The sequence below is a fragment of the Leptidea sinapis genome, chromosome 13 (assembly GCF_905404315.1).
Source record: "Leptidea sinapis chromosome 13, ilLepSina1.1, whole genome shotgun sequence".
NCBI lineage: Eukaryota > Metazoa > Arthropoda > Insecta > Lepidoptera > Pieridae > Leptidea > Leptidea sinapis.
Window position 1 is genome coordinate 9,330,589 of NC_066277.1, and position 22,340 is coordinate 9,352,928.

The window sequence follows — 22,340 nt, forward strand, 5'->3', positions numbered from 1 at the left end:
TTAAACATTTGTTATGAATTCATTAGAACTATTGACGGAGAATTAGGTCCACATTTAATAATATTTCCTTGTTAATGACTGACGGCCTTACAAATAAAATTGGCATAAAGTTATAACTAATCATAAACCAAGAAAATGCAAAATGTTTGGAAATAGACATTTCGCGTTTATTTGCAAGGTAGCTTGTCATTCGGAAAACTTCAGAATTATCATTGTATTGACAGTGTTGTCAACGATAATGTAAACATTTTGCATATTCTTTGTTTATGCTTAGTTATAACTTTATACCAAGTTTATTTGTAAGGCCGTAAATCTTTAGTTTCCAAGGCTTCTGACAAGGCATGTTTACTCGATTGCTAAATATTTTAATTGAACAGTTGATCACAAAATAATTGCGAAGACACGAAATTTGACTTGAAACCATTAACTTACAATACACTAGCGTATAGACATCTATATTAATGATACAGCAAGATAGAAAAGGTAAGCGAATCTATTGTTTCTATATCCGATTATGATTAACAAGTCGTAAACAGTCAGCTACGCTTGGCTCTGTTTTTATTTAACGAAAATAAGGGACGAGAGGAGCAGGACGTTGAGCTGATGGTAATTGAAACGCTCTGCCCATTACAATGCAGTGCCGCTTAGGATTCTTGACAAACCCAAAAATTCTCTGAGCGGCACTACAACTGCGCTAATGCCTTGAGACATAAGATGTTAAGTCTCATTTGCCCAGTAAGTTCTCTAGCTACGGCGCCTTTCAGACTGAAACACAGTAATGCTTACACACTACTGCATTACGGTAGTAATAGGCACCGTTGTGGTACCCATAATCTAGCCGGCATACTGTGCAAAGGAGCCTCCCACTGGTAAAAACTCCTTAGTATTTTGAATATTAAACCACTATCTAACGCACACATTGACAAATCATAATAGGTCACGCATTGTCGGGCTGCCACGTCGTCTATACGCTTGTACTTTTATCTTGAAACACTCATGTGAGTACTTTTACTGTTTACACAGTACTTATACTTACATTTCAATTCGACAATAATAGGCACCTAGTATGTACTCAGACGGCCTTTCAAATAAACTTGGTATACATATGTCGGAGAATTAGAATATAAAAGTAATATGGCCTGTATGATTATATTCTACTCTGTGTATTGGGCTGAACTGATGGCGAACATCATCTTTCAAAGTGTGTTTGAAGTTGTCATTGTGTACGTCACTGACGGTGACGTGATTGAAGTTTGTTATTATTGTCCATCAGTAGAGCGCTCATTGAGAAGTCGATTCGTCTTCAAGCTAGCGCCCGCGCCGGTTGTGCGCACTGATATACTTAAAACAACATGGAGGATACCAACACCGTGACGCCTGATTTTAAATCCAAATAAATCTCCGAGAAATATATACCTGAGAATAAACTGAGTATATCGCTGACAACACTGTCAATACAACGATTATATGATTTTTTCCGAATGTCAGGCACCTTGCAAAAAAAAGCAGGAAACGTTACACGTCCAAATAAACCAATCATAAGCTAAATGTATATTTGTATATATTTTGCATAATATTCTTGGTTTACTCCCAGGTATAACTTTATGCCAAGTTTATTTGTAAGGCCGTTAGTGTTTTCAAGAGTTTTTTTAATTTCGTATCATGCTCATAATCACTCTCACAATCAATCTGGCATAACATAAGACGTAAATAATAAAAAAACAACGAAAGGTACCTGCTTAGTTGAGCAGTTCCACAACAATCTTATTAATTACTAGATGATACCCGCGACTTATTCTGCCACCATAATTATTATAAGCTTTGACAGTATCTATACCTTGCCGCATTTACTCCAGTTGTTTAAAATATTCTTGGTCAATAGGCAGCAATATAAAACATTTATTCAGTTCAGGTTACGTATGTTGAATTTAGAACACGATTCGGACAGTGACAGTTGACACACGACTAAGGAGAAAGGTGTGCATACATTGTTTTTAAGCACACTTTTGTCGTTCCGCTATCAGATTGCGAATGATATGTCCTTATATGTATGGAACGTCATTGGCATACACAAACGACTGAGCATAATAATTTATATATAAGGGCCAAGTGTCTAAGGAATAAAGAAAACCTTATTGAAATAATATAGAGCAGTTTTTCCGTGACGCCCGCACAAATTTAAACCTCTGTCATGTTATTTTTAAAGCTAAAACAATTGAAATAAATTAAAGCCATACATTGGTCTATTATTATTAATCCCTTTCATCCAATGCCAGGTAAAAAAGTACGCAAAGCTGCTCAAAAGCAATTTACGTATAATATTCTTTTCATTTTTCAAATGAAAATATAATTTATTATGTTTTAGTAAAACGCAGTAAACCAAACTTAATTTTAACTTCAAATACAGCGTTATTTTGGTGAATTTAAACATTGCTCTAAATTTTTTATACGCTTTATATTAGCTTCACCTGTATGTTTGTATGTTTGTAACCGACTTCTTTGGGCTCGATTTTGACCCACTTTAAACGGCTAGATTTCGTTCAAACTTTGTAGATTTATCGAGGACCGATGACATTATACTAATTTGACTAAAAAATTAAAAATAAATAATAGTTAAAAAAAAACTAAAAAGCACGCCTTATATAAAATTCCACTAAAAAATAGAAAATAAATTTAAATTGAGAACAGTGTAAAAAAAATATATTTTATTGTAAAAAAAGCGTGGGATGCTTTTTAAGATATTATTATAATAATAATTCTTCTACACCCCACGCTTTTTTTACAATAAAATATATTTTTTTTACACTATTTTAAATTTTAATTTATTTTCTATTTTTTAGTTGAATTTTATATAAAGCGTGCTTTTTAGTGTTTTTTAACTATTATTTATTTTAATAGTGTCTCTCGTAATAATTTAGCTGTTTCTGTTAGCAGACATAATGAGCACAAGATGCAAAATAAACTGCATTATTTGAAGCTTTTAAACAAGCAAATCTATACAGTATCGAATAGTATTAGTACTTGGTTCTCCTTATTTCTGCTAACATATACAAATAATAATAATATTCCAATTTAACAATTTTTTTATCTACCTATACAAGATTAATTTGTACCAAAATTTTTGGACGATGATGTCGGGTTACGTCCCAGTGCTCTTACCAACCAAGCCAACAGTCCGTTGGAACGAGAGTTGTCACGTAACCCGAAATGCGCGGGTTCGAATACTGCATCATCCATAAATTTTGATATAACTTAAATTTGTTTATTTAATCCCATAAGTGAGGGATATATTATCTTAAAAATAACCAACTGTTTAATATTCGAATTATTACCATCTAATTTTAAATAGATAATATGCTTATAGCAAAATATTATTCTGGACGTCGATAATTGTACTGGGTACCATTTTAATAACAATAAGTGATATTCGTGTGATGTGTTCTTTAAAAACTATAACAACCACTTTGTCTCAGGCACTTTCTCCACAATAATTTGATATGCATCGTTACATTTGCACAGTTCAGTTTGTATCACCCGTTTATTTTACGGTGAGCCTCACTTAGATACGTTGTCCAGTAGATGATGGTGAATAACAGGAAACTCAATGGGAAGATCATGAGAGCGTATCTGTCGAGGGCTCCATGTTGAGCGCCGCAAAACATGACGCCCCTGTCAGCCGCAGCGCAAAAACGCGCCCAACGATTTTTCGGTGTGTTTGACGACATTGTCTCCAAAATAGGCGAGTCCTAGAGAAAATGATAAAACATTAATATGGGTATCAAATTATGTGAATATAATATTTGTGCGCACGCAACAAGTTATACTTTGGCGTAACAAAACAAAAATCATTAAAAAATAAAACATTTCTTGGGATATTTTACGTTTGTTTAAAGAACAATATTGTAATAAAGACGGTATTAAATACAACCAATGAAAATATTATTACACCGCAAAATATAGTTAAGTTTATTTACATATTCTTAAATTATTTTTATTCTATTAGAAAAAAATATATTTTTTTTCCCACTTCGATTAAAAGCTGTCTTTTAGTCTCTGGTACGAGAGACAAAAGTGGCCGATTCTTTTCCGGCAAGATGACTTTTGTCCCTCGTACCAGAGACTAAAAGCGAACTTTAAAAAAAAAGGAAAAAAATGTATACGCACCACGTGAGATAAGTAGGACATTGCCACCCGCGATTGAGAATGACCTACTATTATCCCAAGGTGCGTAATATGCTATTTTTTACAACTTATACGTCATATGAAAATTTATCTAATTCTCGTCTAGTGTTACATATTATGAGTTACAAGAGGCTAATGGTAGCTGAAGTATGATACAAATGGTCTAGTAGACCAGCTAACGTCAGGTGTCGAACTGTACGCGCATCGTAAAAAATCACTTAGGTAATCTTTCCCTCCCGCGAAAACAAGCATAACTTCAAAGAGTTGCAATGAATTGAAACGAGAGTTGATAAATAAGAAGAATATGTACATTACTAGTTCATTTTATACAAATATTCATATACATAAATATGGATTTGGGATATGATATAAAATATCAGATACACTTTTGAAAATAACACTTTCTTCTGCTTTACATTTCTAGCAATTATTGTTGATACTACAAATAAATTTAGCGACCAAAATACGTGTGCGGAAACTCAAAAAGACAGTTCAATTACATTATAATTTACAGTGCTTTTGTTTCTTAGATACCATTACATCAATGAATTAACATCTGCTTGTTCGTGTTGTTTATCGCTCACATGAAAGCGTGTAAGCGCAATTTGATTGCAACAAAATTTTGGCAAGTGTTCAGCTTTATCCCCGTTACTAGCCACATTAATAAGTCTTTCTACTATACCTCAGTGCTAAATATTTTTAACACTTGAAATAAAACGATCTTCTTCAATATCAGGTTAGTTTTTGTATTCATTTAGTAAGGTAATAAGTTAGACACCAGTTTTATTTCAACGTGTACAAGTGGGTAATTATCTTGATGCAGAAGAATTGATATTACTTAGAACAGTAATTGTGCTAGCATTTACCACACCACAAATATATCGCCAATGTTACCTTACTAACTGGTCTCGTCTCACATCCAACTTTATTTCCCCTCCAACTTCTTCTTCTCTCCGAAGAGGAGGACTAGAAACGTCGGTCGAATTTTAAAACCAATCAAAAATTCGTTGTAAATTTCGCTTATTGTAGAACACTTTGATCTTAACTCTCGGCCTTTAGGCGGTGTTTTTCTTTTGAGCGATAATGGCAAATTTTAGGGAACTTTAAATTATTTATTAAAGTTTACGAATAATACCTTCTAATGATGAGAACTGCATTAAGAGACAAACATGAAGTTAATGACATAATTTCCGCATATCTAAAGAATTATAAATATTTACCCTCTGTATTGTTTGATGTGAAAATTGTTGCTTGAGACCTTCATCTTCAAGACTTAACTGTGGTGTAAACACGCCTCCTTGGGGTGTTCCCGTTACTGGGGTACTCAGTCTCTGTGAATACAATATTTTTTAGACAAAATTCTCAAGTGAACAATGCCCATATAATTACCGACGGGATTCTACCAGTTCCTTTTTGTGTAATAGATGAATCCGACAGCTCAAAAACCCCGTAACGAAATGAGCTTGGAAGTTATTTGATTGGTGTGGCGTTTAGGGAAGGGTACGCCATGTTACGTTTACAAGTTTTGTTTTTTTTGTTACAATGACATTCTATACATATGGACATATCATTCGCAATCTGATAGCGGAACGGCAAAAGTGTGCTTAAAGACAATGTAAGCATTTTTTCTCCTGAGTCGTGTATCAACTGTCAGTATCCGAATCGGGTTCTAAATTCAACATAGTAACGTTACCTGTTACGATTTAATGTTTTAAATTGCTGCTTTTTCACCATGAATATTATTAACAACTGGACTAAATACGGCAATGTATAGATAGCATATCTGTTTATACATTGCCGTATCAGTTGAAGCTTATGATGGTATAATAAGTTGGATGTTCCATATTTTTTTATGCGACCTGATTTGTTTATGCATAGAACGTCATTGCATAGTTAAAATAAAGTATCCGCGTAGACCATAGAGTAGGTGAACCTTACCTGTGTATGGTTAACATGCATCGGAGGAGCAAGTTGTGCCGTTGAAGCTGCCCGCCTTAAATCCTGGCGGCGTTTACTCCAGTTCTTATCGTAGCGGATCCCGAACAGGACCACAAAGTACTCCATCAGCGCCAGGAAGACGAATATCGTGCAGGAGATCAGCCATACTTCGATACACTTCAACTCAAGCGCATCGGGGGAGTTCGAACTGTAATTGTAAAAAAATAATTCTGTAAACTCGGTTAAGTCGAGTAAGAAAGTCTTTTACTGGGCGATGTATATGCTTCTACAATATGATCCCAGAAAATGTACAAAACAAATGTAAAATAATTGTTAAAAAACGTTTGTGTGGGAAAGGTTGCTATAGCATAAACGATTTTCTTAATGGTATCACAGATTGGGAATGAAGCGAACACCCCCAGGTTATTTAATTATAAATGTTTATTGTACGGCATACATTGTAATCCATATTTTTTATAAAAAAAAGCCCGCTAAGATCCTTGCGCCCGTTCTTCTCAGGTGTGACACAGTCTATTTTGAATGGGTGGTAGTTTTTGACGTTCAATAAGTGATTTTGAATCCTAATTTGAATAATAATGACACGAGAGTGGGTCAGGGATTGGAAATAATACTCCGCTTATAAGAACGAGTCTTTATTTGCGTTCACTTTTTCTGAACTTGCACTTCGCTGGTCTGCCGCTCCTCTTGTGGGCGGCGGTACCTTCAATGCGTCACAATGCACCGAACACTAAGTCTCTTCTATCTTCTTCTTCCTGGAACACTTCCACTTTTCACTACTTCTTCTTGGAACATTTCCACTTTTCACTTCTTCTTTTCTTCTTCTTCTTTACACTTTCGAGACAGAACTAGAACTGCCGAAGGCCACGCTTAGTACGGCTTATGTACCCCCGGATCTGTTCTATTTTTAAAATGATTCTCCCATTCCATCTTTAAATTTTTATGTACTAGAAAATTCTTTTAACTATTTCTTCCTACTTACACATTTTCCATACCTTTTTTTTCTGTTCGATTTGATCCTGAACTTACTAGAAATTTCCATTAACTTTACAAAACCCAAAAAATTCCATAAACTGGTAGGTGTATCGAACCCGGGTCTACTGCGTCTAAAGTAAACACTTTTACGCTAAAGCTACGAGTATTGCTGACGGAGCGGTTGAAATTATCAATGTCTTGAAGTTTGACAACTCTCGTCATGTAGGTTGCTGCACGATATGACGTTTGACAATTCTCGTCATATACGTCGAAGCGTTGCTACGCGACAATAATATTTGAATTTGAAACCTCTGCTTTTAGGAACTATCGACAAAATTGAATTGTTACCCACCTTAATGCTATTTTCCTAAAGTCATGATAAACGAGAAGGTCGAAATTCGCTTGAACATACATTTCCTAAGTAACTGTTATCATTTTAATAGACGTCGAATTTGTGTCGGTTTTGTGAATTCAAAGAATCCTATAAAATGTTTTGTTTATATTCAATAGGACACACCTTAATACCATAGACTTTACAGTATACTAGCGTATAGAGAAACAAAGCGTGAAATAGAAAGAACATCTCTAACGGCAAAATAGAAAAGAAAGCGAATCTATTGTTACTGTAACCGATTTTGACTGACAAGTCGTAAACAGTCAGCCACGCTTGGAATTAGCTTAGTATTTTGAATATTTAACTAGCTAACGCACACATTGACGTATCAAAATTGGTCTCGCATTATCGAACTGTCAGGTAGTCTATACGCTAGTGTAATACGTAAGTATACATCCCTACTCTGTACTAATGTATTCTAACGGCCGTTCCCAATATACTATTTACAGATAGAGATAAATTACTACGTTCTACTGTCAGTAATTAGCTGTCAATAATCTGAAGCTGTATGGATACAATCGATAAGTCATTCTTATCGCCTTATGACGCGTGAATTGAATTTCAATACAAACTTCTATCGCTGGTAAGCTATACGTGCTCCCATTGACAGACAGCGTGTACGGATAAGATGAGTTACCGTCGATAAGTTTATTGGGGCAGAAAAGTCAACGATAGTTAGGATTTTTTTCTCAAGTAGGCCACAACCAGAGATAGACTGAATATTGGGGACGGCCGTTAATTTATGATAAATACAATATTTTTAATAGGAAAGTGACAATGAAGCTAAGACACATAGAACACTAATAAAATTGTAGTGAACTAATACAAAGTATATATCTAGCAGAAAAACAACAACGTCATCTAATCATCTTAATTGGTTGTTCTTGGTTTAGAGTGCAATTGCTTTGAAAGTGTTTTCATATTAAAGTTTAACTTGTCGCAGCACCTTATAATCCAATAAGTATAATAGAAGTATCAGGTTTTTAGGCAAAAGGTACGCTACCTATGGTTTATTCTTATTTTTCATACAAAACAAAATTGAACCAAGAATTGAACCTTGTGGTGTACCTACACAAACGCAAATACAAAGACGATTTTTCCCGCTCTCATTGTGTTTTGTTGCTTATACTAAAACATTATCAACGAAATCTGTAACGTGCCCAATTACCAACCACCACTACAATGATGTTAATACAGGGGTCACCAAATAGTTGCGCTCGGGGTCCGTTTTAAGAAATGAAATGACCATCGTGGTCCGCACAATATTTTCTAGAAAAAATATTTTTTAACCAAACGTAATTATGGTAGTAACAAAGGTACTTTATACGTCATATAAATTAGAAAAATTACATTTTTTGTTGCGAACTATCTATCTGATGTTTGGTATAAAAGTACAAGCATTAAATCCTGGAGATGGTCATCAGTAACTTATCTTCGAAAATGCTGCTATTTAGTTAATGTTAGTAATTTTAAAGTTAGTAATGCAGTTATTACGCCTGGCCGTTTTCGAATTGTCGTCAAAAAAGATAATGCAGGGGATACATTTTATTAACTTAGATACTCTGCATGTAGTTCCTGTGTTCTCAGTGGGCCGCCATTTGGCGACCCCTGGTGTAAATTTTCCATAATAATTATTTTTAATTAAAGTCCACGGAGGCAGTTAACACGTTAAGTTGACTAATGGTTAGGGCGACAGAAAGAGGAACTTCTATATCTGACCCTTAAAATAACTGTATATTTAGCGAGTGCCCCTTGAGATAATGCTCGAGGCTCTTTGCTATAAGAGAAAGTATGTATTTTATTATACAGTGTAATTTAATTTGTAACCAAAATTTATGAACGATGCGGGACTCGAACCCGTGACCTCTCGGATTCGGTCCGAGCGCTCTTTCCAACTGAGCGAACCGTTTGAGTACGTATAGTTTGTAAATTTTGGTATATCTTGTTCAAGTCTCAGGTTGTGGCTCCATCTACAGGATCTACTTTACAGTTGATAACCTGCTCAACCCCAATGATTCCATATTAAGAAATTGAATTGAGATGTCACTCTTTCAAATCTAAACAATTTGTTATTTTTAAAGTGTAATGTATTTTATGATAATCTAGGCTGAAAGAGTTTAGAATTGCTCACCTTACTGTGTCGAACATGGTGATGAGTGACAACAGTGTGGTCACAAGCAACACCATCCGTCCAGGCACGATTTCTGGAATGACGCAGAAGCTGCCCCAGGATATGATGACAAATAGTGATGATGGCAGGTAGCTCTCCAGCAAGTATCCCCGCAGTTCTCTGGACAGAAGTATCTGCAGGCGCGCTTCTGAATGTTTGCCTGTCGTTCACAAATTACTGATAATTCAAGATAATGTTGTAGACTACCCGCAAAATTCAACGAGGATCAAAAACCGTATTTACATTATAAACACTTTTTAAAGTATTAAAACTCTGGTAAACAATTGTAGCTGTGTTTTTACATTACTACAACTTACATTTTTATTATTATTTTAGCTAACCCGACGTGTTGTGATCTTTTCAGAGGACGTTTTCATGCAGACTGCGGTTGATAGGAGTCAAGATAGTATTTGTCATAGTTATTGTTATTATTTATGTATATTTAAGTAAGTATATTGTATTAAATATATCATTGTCTTGTAACCTATAACACAGGCTATATATGCTTAACTTGGGGCAAGATAATTTGTGTAAAAAGTGTGTCAATATTATTATTATTAATTTTAGCGCCATTTGTTTCCTCGGATATTAGTAAAAATTTAACTTTTACGCCTAAACTAATGTTTAAACACAGTTACAATTACACGCGTTTTAATCCTTTAAAAAAGCGTTTAATTTAAATGTGTAATACTCGTGTTATCAATGAAAATACAACCTTATTTAACCGTTTACTACTTATCTTAACTATATTTAGTTGTCTATTAGACAACAAGGACTTTACTGCATTGATCCAAGAACTATATACCTATATCTCATTAATACCAGTATCATATTCTGTAATATAAGTATATAAGGTACTTAATTATAACATCTATGACATGCACATGCATGATAAATTACAATTAAGAATTAATTTACATGGGTAAGTTACATAGCCCACTTGGTAAATATTACGTAAGCGATTAGTTTACAAGTTTAATGAAATGTTAGGAGAGCTTTATTTAAGCACTATTTACAGCTCAAACAGGATTAGCGTATGATGTTAGCTAGTGTTGGCTAAATATAAACATGCGCTACGAAGCCTTGCGACTAGCATGGGTATTGTGACAGAACTGTTAAGAGGATTCCTATTAGGCCAAACAAAAATATACTAAATTTCATTTCATATACCTATATGAGCGAGCGCCACAGAGCAATCGAGCGCAGTTTTATAGTGAAATTTGTAGTTTTTGTTGGTTCTATTTTCAAATAATGCTGCTTAAATGTCTCTTTAATTTCCTATGCAATGACGTCAATTATTATAATATAATATTCCAAAATAATTATCCAGCTTATTAATTATGAAGCTAGCACGACATAAATTAAAAAACAATCACATTCAGATGTTTTTTTTTCATAATAATACTATACTGTAGGTACATTTAAAACTCTTGCTTCAAATAATTGCTTCTGTGCAATACATATTATCTAGCTTAAAAAAATAATATTATGTACTTCATAGAACTAGATATTTTTTTAGCAGCAGGACGTTCAGCTGATGATGAAAAATCCTGTGTGGCACTACATTGCGCTCATAAGATATTAAGTTTCATTTGTCCTGTAAATTCACAGTTTACACATTACTGCAGGAAAAGGCGCCGTTGTGGTACCTAGTTGCAAAGGACACTCGAACTGGTAAAATGTCCAATAGAATCCTCTTAAGCCGAGTAAATAAATAGATATCAGAGGAACGGGGCGCAAACAAAAGCGCAAAGCCATAAGTATACATTTACCTTCACCAAAATTTCGAATATGATTACTTTTGTCCGTTACGAAGGTCACGACGTATCTCGGCAGCCGGAACTCCAGACGTTGGGCCCCAGCGGTGCCGGCTCTGGGCGCTACTTCACGCCACTCGAAACGCACGTCCTCTATTGTATATTTGTCTGTAAAGAGAAAACAAGAATATGTTTGATGTAGAACTTCTTGGCAGGGCTGAGGCTTTTTGAAGTAAAACTTCTTTACGGCCGCTTGAGTTGGGGAGTAAGCAAAGCTGGTGAATGCGTGATGTGAGCGTTACGAACGAATGCTAGCGTTACGCGAACGGTGATTTCTTAACTTGGGGAGTAAGCTGGTGAATGCGTGACGAGAGCGTTACGAACGAACGCTAGCGTTACGCGAACGATGATTTCTTGATTATTTCGTAATTTCATTTCGTTATTGAACAACTTTATAAATTTATATTTTATTTACGTCTTTTTTCTATGGAAAAGGAGGGCGGTCGTACGCGTCACCTGTTGTTAAGTGATCACCGAAGTCCACATTCTCTTACAACACCAGAGGAATTACAGAAGCGTGCCGTTAACTTCAGTCGTGAGGTCTAAACTCGTTTTTTTATATTAGAAAAAGTGGCGAATCGATCATGACATTCAACTGATGGTAAGGGCCATCACAATGCTATGGATTCTTGATTGAACAATATTTTTTTTAATAAGAGGGGGAAAACAGGCAAGAGGCTCACGTGATGATGAATCACCTCCCATGAACATCCGCAACACAAGGTCAAGAGAAGCGTTGCCAGCCTCAAGGTGGAAAGAAAAGAACATACTCCCCACCTTATATCGTTTCAGTTCCCATACCCTAAGAGCACTTTTGCACTACGTCCGATCCGAATCCGATACGTATTTGTGATCCGGCTTTCTTCATCCGATTTCTTTCTGTTAACCGTTAGAAATAGTTTTAAGCGGCTACGGATCGGATTCGGATCGGACGTAGTGCGTAAGTGCTCTTGATCGTATCGGTTCGGGAAAACGCCAGCCGGTAATTGATTCCACAAAGTAGGTGGGCAAGGCAAGATTTTTTGCTAAACGCGCTGTCGTGGAATGTTTGCCATCAAGATGCGGGTGGTATTTAGCATGCCTCTGATAACCTAATAACAATACGTGGTATTTTTATGTTGTTAGTGAGTCCATAGTTTTATCGTGCAAAGTTAAATATGTAATCTATCTGTCCTGTATAAAAAAATATGTTTATTTAGCTATTCTACCATAGTATTTTTTTTATTAAAAATTTTCGGTGCATAATTCGGCAAAGATTTCGCTACTCGCGAATTTCGTTTTTATATTACTGTCATATTCTTATAAAATTACAAAGAATTCTCAGAAATATTCGCTTTGAAAGCATAAAGAAAAACTGCCAACTTTATATTACGGCATGAAAATCTTTACGTTCACTCATATTAAAGGCTGGAAAATGACCTATGGTGCCTCTACTGTTGCAAAAGAGCGGTGATCACTTATTGGATAAAAAGCAGTGTCTTTTTTATAGAATAAATTAAGATGGATTATATCAAATAATGAGTATATAATATTATACTTACAACTACTAAAGTCTATGGCACAGTTCTGTACGTCCAATGGATAGAGGACGAAATCCATTTCACATTTTATTGTTATTGTGGCACTGAAAATAAATATAATATAGTTACATCCAGTCCTAATAAAATACACTGGTCCAGAAAATAAGTGCAAAAGAGAATGAGAGAGAGGACTAAAACCAAGCCATGATAAAAAGAGTTTTTTTATGACAATAAGGCACGAGACGAGCAGGACTGCCCATCACAATGCAGAGCCGCTCAGGATTCTTGAAAATGCCCAAAAATTCTGAGCGGCACTACAACTACGCTTGTCACCTAGAGACATATGATGTTAGGTCTCATTTGCCAAGTAATTTCACTAGCTACGGCGCCCTTCTGACCGAAATACAGTAATGCTTACATAGAAGTATCGGAAGGTCAGCGATAGTATTTGCACTCAAATGACAAGGAATTAACTTAGAACTTGGGTGAATTAACCACTGGGCACGAAACCTTGGGAATGAAGCTATAGAAACCTGATCGAGCAATTTTCGCGTGTTGAGTGGGGTTTAAAAAGACTTAGGTATTATATTTGTTTACATAGATATCGAGTTCCATATTTTGAAGAAATGGCTTCAGTAGTAGGTTGAAATTGTATATTAAAACGTGAAACTCACTTTTTTATTGTCCTCAATTATTTGAACAAAACATAATGTTGCATATTCAGGCTATTAGGCTCAGTAAGTGGCTAGAGGCAGGCGAACACGGCCCGCACTACTTTTTCCAGAGGTTAATTCGTCCAAGAAAGAATAGCAAGTCAAATAAGCGTATTCTTTTAAAAAACGCTTAGGCACCAAATATATCTTAACAAGCCAACAACCATTATAATTGTAACAGAATACATTACTAATTTTACACTTCTAAGATATTACGAACAAATGCAATAATAAAGAGTAGGTAGTAAAAATAGCCGTCAAAAACTGTTTCTGAGTTCAACTTAAGGTGAAAAATTAAACTCTGTGTTATGGAATACATGGAAGATAGGCCTTTAAACAGATTAAATTAGCTCTTCGTAATAAAAAATATAATTCTCTAATGTCTTTGTGTACTTCATCTTTTACATTGTGTTAGGTTGAGTGCACAGTTGCGTGAGTGGTTTTGGTTATTAGTTGTTCAACTTACCCAGCACTAATAGATACTGTGTGATTGGCGTAGAGCCTGAGAGACGCCATCTCTTGAAACACATTCAATATCCTCATGGTCTGCAGCTGCCATATATAAAGATAAGGCGTCCAGATCAATCGACCGTATTCCCACGGGAGATCTATGTAGGACTTGCTCTGTGGAAGATTTAGCCTCGGGTCCTCCCACGACATTTGTAGAAACACATCTAGCGTTATTTCCTAAAAATATTGAAATAGGTCAACTTAAAGCTTCACTGAGGACAAGTCGATTTTGCTAGAAATTGTGAGCAATAATGGTATTTTTTAATGGATAAAAATGAGTTCTCTTGTGTATCAAAGAGGAATATCAAAAGCCTTTAAGGCAACACTCCTACCATATCCACTTGCGAACACTTCCACGCGTTTCGCAAGCTACTTTAAATTGGCTTCAAAAACAGAAGGAAGTTTTCAATTTATTCTTGTTTGTTTTTTGTTGTTAGAAAGGGTATAACTACGGAATTGATTGCCATATCAGAAAAATTAAATCTGATGATGGAAGCCATGAGTAATTGCGGGAACCTTTAAAAGAAAGAACCTTGGTTTTCGTAAGAACCATTCAAGCATTTGTATACAGAGAGTATCATTTAGTGAAGTGGATCTGATGATGAAGATCACAAATGGCAACCGGATCTTTTTAAATGTAAATATTTCACTGACAAGATTACGCTACTATAACTCTTCAAAGGAAATGAAAATAGCATCATCTAAATTAACTGATGATATAGTCGGAAGATGGGTATCGAAACTCTGGCAGTGTTTGGGCTAATTAGAAGTGTCAAGAGACGCAATTTTTCTATTTATAAATTTGCTATTTGCAATATATTCGTAATTGCTTCACTTTCCTTAAGAAATTGCCGAACTGACTGAAAATTTGCGGATACTTTAAAACAAGGTAGGTACAGGGTAAAAAATAAAAGTCTCTGCAACAATTTTGATTATTATTGGATTATTGTAGATGAATGCCATATCCACTTATATAGGTACATTAGAGCTTGGCCTCTTTCTTGAAAGTGTCCTGTATATATGTCCATATTTGTCAAGGATGTCGCTTATTATATACTGGGGACAAATATGAAAGTGGCTCTCCTGATGAGCAGAACAGAGATCAATGGGAGCAACCAGTGGAAAGCTCCTTTGCACAGGATGTCGGTTAGGTTATGGGAACCGAAAATGCGCCTATTTCTGCCGTGAAGCAGTAATGTGTAAACATTACTGCGTTTCGGTCTGAAGGGCGGCGTACCTAGTGAATTTACTGGGAAAATGAGACTTAATATCTTATTTCTGAAGGTGACGAGCGCAATTGTAGTGCCGCTCAGAATTTTTGGGTTTTTCAAGAATCCTGAGTGGCACTATATTGTAATGGGCAGGGCATATCAATAACAATTTAACAGCGTATAGACTAATAAAGCGTACAAGAGAGAAGAACATATCTGACGGAGATAGAAAAGTGAATCTATTGTTCATGCAACCGATCTTTAGTATTAACTCGGGCTGCCAGGTCTTTTGTAAGCTAGTATATTCAAAATCTATGGTTACACACCCTTTTTTTCTCTTCCGTTCATTAGCTTTATGCGTCGATCGTTATACATAATATTATCTGGACCAGTTGAAGACTTTAGCCCGGTTAATCAGATAGACATAAAAAAAAAGCTGTAGCTTTCACTGTATATATTTACCTCTCTATTTTCATCTACGCCTGATACTCTATTCACGTTCACTCCAATATATACCGTAGTGTTCTTGCCTGAAAGATAAAAGTGTCGTTATAATCGAAGTTCAATCGAATTGGTTTATGCTGGTAAACAAGCATAGACTGCAAAGGTTGTAGAAATTATCAGTTTTATGGCTTCTTGTCCGAGATATCACCGACACGCGCCGTACTCAATGATGCCTACATAACTGAATTTAGTTTCAATATATTCACATAATCAATGTTCATACAGTATTGTTTTATTAATCATTATTAGAGATTTTTGTTTAATATAAATGTCTCCCTTATTACCTTATAATATATTAGCTGACCCAGCAAACGTTGTATTGCCGATATTAAAATCGCGATACAAAAGTAACTGTTGATCGTAGATGGGTGAAAATTTGAAGTTGTATGTATTTTTAATGCTGACTCATAATCAAACAAATTTAAAAATTTAAGATTGTCAAAAAAATTTTAAAAAAAATGGCGTGGACCACCCTTAACATTTAGGGGGATGAAAAATAGATTTTGTCCGATTCTCAAACCTATCCCATATGCACTCAAAATTTTATGAGAATCGGTCTAGCCGTTTCGAAAGAGTTTAACTACAAATACACTACTAACTACTACGACTAACGACATGAGAATTTTATATATTAGATTACTAGCTGACCCGGCAGACGTTGTTCTGTTCATAATAAAAGTAAACTCTAATAAATTTCGTGTATTCCGTTCTTAGCTGACAATATTCATTTACCTCTGCATAGGATTTAGGCTAGATTACGGATACCACAACGGTGTTTATTTCTGCCGTGAAGCAGTAATGTGTATACATTACTGTGTTTCGGTTTGAAGGGCGCCGTAGATTGTGATATTACAGGGCAAATGAGACTTAACATCTTATGTCTCAAGGTGACGAGCGCAGCTGTATTGCCGTTCAGAATTTTTGGGGTTTTTCAAGAATCCTGAGCGGCACTGCATTGTAATGGGCAGGGCGTATCAATTAGTATCAGCTGAACGTCTTGCTCGTATCGTCCCTTATTTAATATATCTACTCCACGAAAGGAATATTCCTATTAATTTATTTAATATTAGATTAAAGTTTTTCGCCAATCATACTGTGGTATTAGAGGTATGAAATTGCCGATTTGTGTTGAAAAAATTAAATTTGTTTTTTGTACAGCCAAATCATGAGGCACCCATTTTTGTTTTTTTTTTTTTTTTTATTTATTTGTTGCGTTGCATCGTTGATATTGCGAGCTGTTTCTGCCGCGTTAGTTCCGCGTCAAAACTCGTATTCAAAAATCACTCAAATTTTTATTGATGAAGTATCCGCCTTTCTTGTTTAAGCTGAATATAAAAAAAAAACAACTGAAAGTCGATAATCGAATGTAACACATTTTTTAAAAGAAGAACTACACAGTTACCCAGTAAATAAAGTTTCACTCAAAAATCTCAAACAGGTTCTATGCCAATTCGAAGTACCTATTACAATAAAACGGCAATTTAATACTATAACCTCTACTATTTATATGTCAAATCAATGTTATATCGCAACGCTTAAGTGTACATTTTACGTTAAATAATATTAAGGAAGCGGTTAATAAACGATAATTATAGTTCCATCATTCTAATGACCAGATACGTTAGCGGTGTTCATATTTGCTGCGTAATATCCGCCCCTAAACGGACACCAGTAAGATTTAGCACATCATCAGAGATCAGCAAAAAAATAAAACAGATAAGACACCATGATATTAATAGATTCAGGTTTGCTCAGCAAAAATAACCATAACTCCCTGTCACGATATCGCCCTGACCTTTCAAGCTTATTGAAAACCAACGTGGGTATTGAAAAATAATATTCGGAAGCTTCTAGGCTTTTGTTTACCTTAAAGGAAACCGTCAACTTAACAATGCTATTTCTGTTTAAGATGTTTTAGTACTTTATCACATTACAATGGCTGTATGTGCAAAAATTATTAATATTATAACGTAGTGGACTTACCGGGTGGAATGTTTTTGTTGTAGTCTGTGGGGAGATCGTATTTGTTTTGATCTATGTAGAGAATCTGGCTGAAAAAAAAAATAGATAATAAACAAAATTTTGTAATTTTACATGCATACAATATATATAATCTTGGAACAACAATATTTTATAAAAAATTGTTCCACCGCGACTAACTTGGCTGTCTTTATCGATAACGTGTTAAAGTGCATGGATGAGAGGTATCAGGTAGATATGATCTACACAGACTTTGAAAAAGCATTTGATCGTGGGGATCACATAATATTACTCCAGAAATTAAATGTACTCGTAATTTGCTGGAACCTGTGCAGATTGTTCACCTCATATATCATGAATCGTATGCAGGTCGTTGTGAAGTAACATCTTGTCAATACCATCGGACTTGCCACAAGGGTCTATCTTAGGCCCCCTTTTGTACAATACCTATTTACTCGACATATGAAGCTTTCCTCCCAGCCATCATTTAATGATTGCAGACGACAAAAAAAGTCTCCCTCAGAATGCGTGACATTTATTGTGACTGTCACGAGTTGCAAATAGACCTGAACTACAGAGTAGGGATGGATACTTACGTATTATCACTTTGTCTGAATATTATAGTAACAATAGGATTGTCGTCAATGTTAAAAAAAGATTAATGGCGTATCCATATCATAAGTGAGCTCCGTAAGAGATTTGGGTGTTAAAATTGATACTAAATATGAAACTTTCAATGAACGACCAGATTAATAACGAAGCAGATAAGGCATATAAGCAGCTGTGTTTCATCAAACACGTAACTCGTAATTTCAGCAACATATTGTGCATAAAAACTCTATATTTTTAAACTTAAAGAATAAATAGTAAATATACATCTACTACAATAATTAGTTTAATACCTATATATATATATATATATATATATATATATACCTACTGTGATAAGTTGTGGCCTTATTCTAATAATAATGATGTATACAAATTATGACGCTGTAAATGACATGAAAATAAATACACACACACATACACAATCACGCCGTTGGGGTAGGCATAGACAATATAACGCTACTTGTTTCTATCCTTACAATCTTCACACGCTTCCTCTACATTCATTACTCTTTTCATACATGCTCGCCGGTTCCGGGAGCTTCGCACTTTTCCTTTTTTCAATACCTCCCCAATTTGGTCGTCGAATGTTGTACGAGCCTTACATATTTGATAAGTCATACTTTATTCACTCATTCGCTCCACGCGTAAAAACCATTTCAGCATTCCTTTCTCAATGCTTGGCAGGACATCTTCTTCCAGACCACTGCGCGCTCGTATAACCGCATTCGGAATTCTATCAATGAGTCTCACGCTACACATACTAAGTAGTGATTGCATCTCAACTGCGTTAATTATGCTTTATTACAGGCATTCCATTATGAACCTCCGGTCGCGCCTCTTTTGACACAGTCTGACCGTTCATAAAGTTTCCCACAGTCACTCTCCTTTCAAAATCTCCTTCACATCATCCACCTATTGTAAACATGCGCCCGCTTGTAAACGCAAGTAAATAAATTATAAATAAATTCTCAGATCTATCGATGTCACACAAAAAATTTCATAAAAATCGCGCAAGCCGTTTTGGAGGATTTTGGTGACAAACAGTGTGAATGATAGTGTGTGTAAAATATTTTTTTCTCAGTTTTGGTAAAAATTAAATCTGTCATTAATACATTCAATATTATTTCGAAGATACAATGTATTAACGAAGAAATAATATTTGTTTAGCTCTCCTCAATCCGTATTTGTTTGACAAGATCTTCAGCGTTCAAGATAACTTGTTTATAATAAACATCAAGTTTCATGTAAATATAATATCATGATTATCTTAAATCTTAACAATTTATTATAATATATCTGTTGTGAAATGTTTATGAAGATATGGATGGCTCTTTGAAGTTTGTATTTCTTGACTGAGTTGTAGAATTGGCCACGTAATAAAACGTCCGGCGTTTTGATGGAATGGTGTCATTTCATAAAACTGCTGCATCGTAAATTTTGACGATTTGTTGAGAGTTTTTTCTCTTTTCTCGGTCACAATTATTTGTTTTACTAACAACCGCGTAAAAGATACATATTTAGGTATGAACTTATTAACCTATTTAAGGATCTGGTTGAGATTTAGACAATAAATGTCATGTTTAAGTTCAATAAAGAATCTTCCGACAATTTTAATGTATTTAGCCTAGATAATTTTAATATATACGTCTAGATAGACTGTGACAGCTATGAACACGATGAAATAAATAGCGGTGAACATTTAACCTCTATTTTCAGCAACACACGCACACTAAAACAAAGTGCCTAACAAAGCACGAGTGTAAGACGTAGTTGTTATGCACACTAAAATAACAAGTCTGGCCTGTTTTCTTGGGTTGCCTAACAGTAAGAGGCTCCATGTAGACGTATAAATTATCTAAGGAGTTTGGAGTTTGATAATTGACTTTAAAGACAGACAATGAAATAGAATTAAAAAAATCATTCTCTTTTAATCATCATCTAAGGTTAACGTCTACCTGTCAAGATATATTTTGAGGCTGCATGGAGAGCTCGACCGACGGTGACCACTGATGTCAGCAAGTATGGTACGTGCTACGCATGACCGACGTCAGCGCTGACCGTCGGTCAAACACTAACGCTGAGCGTCGGTCGAGCACTAATGTTGCATTTAGTGCTCGACCGACGGTCAGCGCTGACGTCGGTACAGGAATTTTTAGGTATGTAGAATGAAAAAAAAAATGTGTGTTATCTTATGTATACGCACGCAAGAAGTTATTCTTCTTTGGCGTATTAAAACAAAAAACTTTAAAAAAATATTCCTCGTGCTATTTTTTTATACTACGCATAACGTGCTACATTTGTTGATAAATCAATAAATAGTAATAAATAATGTATTAAATACAAACAATGACGTGTAATTAAATATCATTAAATTGTTTTGATACAATAAGAGATAAATTGTTATTATTTTTTTTAAACCATATATAAAATTGAAATTACATATTGAAATTTATTTAGTTCTCGTCCATTGGTTGTGGTTCAGTAGACATATGAGTTACAAGAGGCTTGGTAGCTGAAGTATCATACAAATGGTCTAGTTAACCAGCTTACGTCGGGTATCAGTGTGCGCGTGCATAAAAAAAATTCACTTTGGTAGTATTTCCCTAATGCGCCAAAATAAGTAACTATAACTTCAATAAAAGTTACTGACAACATACGCCCTACTTTTTGTTTACTAAATTTATAAAAGTAATGCTGGCTCACAACATAGCATGATACGAATAGAAAATCTAATGAAAGTAACAAAAAACCTGTCCGATTGGCAACAAACATAGATTAATAATTGCTAAAGTTGAAATTAGCCTTGAGTTGAGGTGAATTAAAGTTGTCGAGAACAGTAATTGCATTGGTCGCTGAAATAGCATGTCTTCGTCTTGACACGATATACATTTTCGTGCTTAAAAGTCACTGCGGATATTTTTTATAATTTGTAATTTACATAATTACTCCCAAGCCAGTTTAAGGTCTTCGGAATTAAGCAAAAAAGTGTAGCTTGTATTTATTTTACCTAATAAATAGGTACTCTTCTATGCAAGGTTATATGCAAGAAGTTGTTTTCTTTTTGTGTTTGGATAATTGAATATGACTTTTTTTTAAATGTTTATTGTTGTGGAACAAAATTACAGAAAATGTACACATATATCTGTTACGCAATTCAAAGTAGAAGTTACTATACCATTAATGAATTTCTTAATGATATCATATCTAAAAGCTGAAGAGTTTATGGCTGTATCTAGTATAGCAATATCATATCACTGTATGTTTATACAGTTTGGGGCATCATATCTTTGTATCTTTATAAAGTCCGGGGTACCATATGCCTATATGTTTATGAAGTCTTAAGGCGAACTATTAAGGCGAAGAGTAAGCAGGAAACACGCAAACATGGTGTTTTTAGACAAGTTTTGTGGTGAAAGTATAGCATTTCGAGCTATGAACACTACTTAATCCTGTTACACATATCCTTAAGTCTTATTTGGAGGTTTCTAATGCTTGCTGTTGGTTAACACTGCCGAGCCTTTTTGAACTACAACTTTTCTTTGAAGTTACATAAGTTTTTTGGCATGGCGTGACGCATTTTTTTGGTACTTCTCTCAGAAAAGTTATTCTTATAGCTTGTACTTTTTTGTGTAGGTTGATTTATTCAGATTAGTAGTGAATAACGAGGATTGTAAGCATATAAACTGTTTTCCACCCAAGAATTTTGAAAATATTGGCTTTGTTACATAGATAGCGGGCCGGCAGCTGTGAACTCATATCGCTCAAGGTCGCTGGCATTTAGTGTCGCCTTAAATGT

General features: G+C 35.0%; 1 protein-coding gene across 4 annotated transcripts in view; it reads right to left on the minus strand.

Moving 5' to 3' along the window:
• Positions 1-2,754: 2,754 nt before the first annotated feature.
• Positions 2,755-22,340, minus strand: part of LOC126967551 (glycine receptor subunit alpha-4-like) — a 33,918-nt gene continuing 14,332 nt past the window's right edge. Inside the window, exons 2-11 of one of the 4 annotated variants that reach the window (XM_050812076.1) lie at positions 17,936-17,999; positions 15,911-15,978; positions 14,194-14,414; positions 13,036-13,118; positions 11,450-11,602; positions 9,639-9,837; positions 6,121-6,328; positions 5,403-5,513; positions 5,077-5,148; positions 2,755-3,746 (exon numbers count right to left, since the gene is read on the minus strand). In XM_050812076.1, coding sequence (XP_050668033.1) covers positions 3,531-3,746; positions 5,077-5,148; positions 5,403-5,513; positions 6,121-6,328; positions 9,639-9,837; positions 11,450-11,602; positions 13,036-13,118; positions 14,194-14,414; positions 15,911-15,978; positions 17,936-17,999 — 1,395 coding nt within the window. In that variant the 3' untranslated portion in view covers positions 2,755-3,530. Of the gene's footprint in view, positions 3,747-5,076; positions 5,149-5,402; positions 5,514-6,120; positions 6,329-9,638; positions 9,838-11,449; positions 11,603-13,035; positions 13,119-14,193; positions 14,415-15,910; positions 15,979-17,935; positions 18,004-22,340 lie in introns of all 4 variants that reach the window. The other 3 variants (XM_050812074.1, XM_050812077.1, XM_050812075.1) reach the window with 3 other exon arrangements.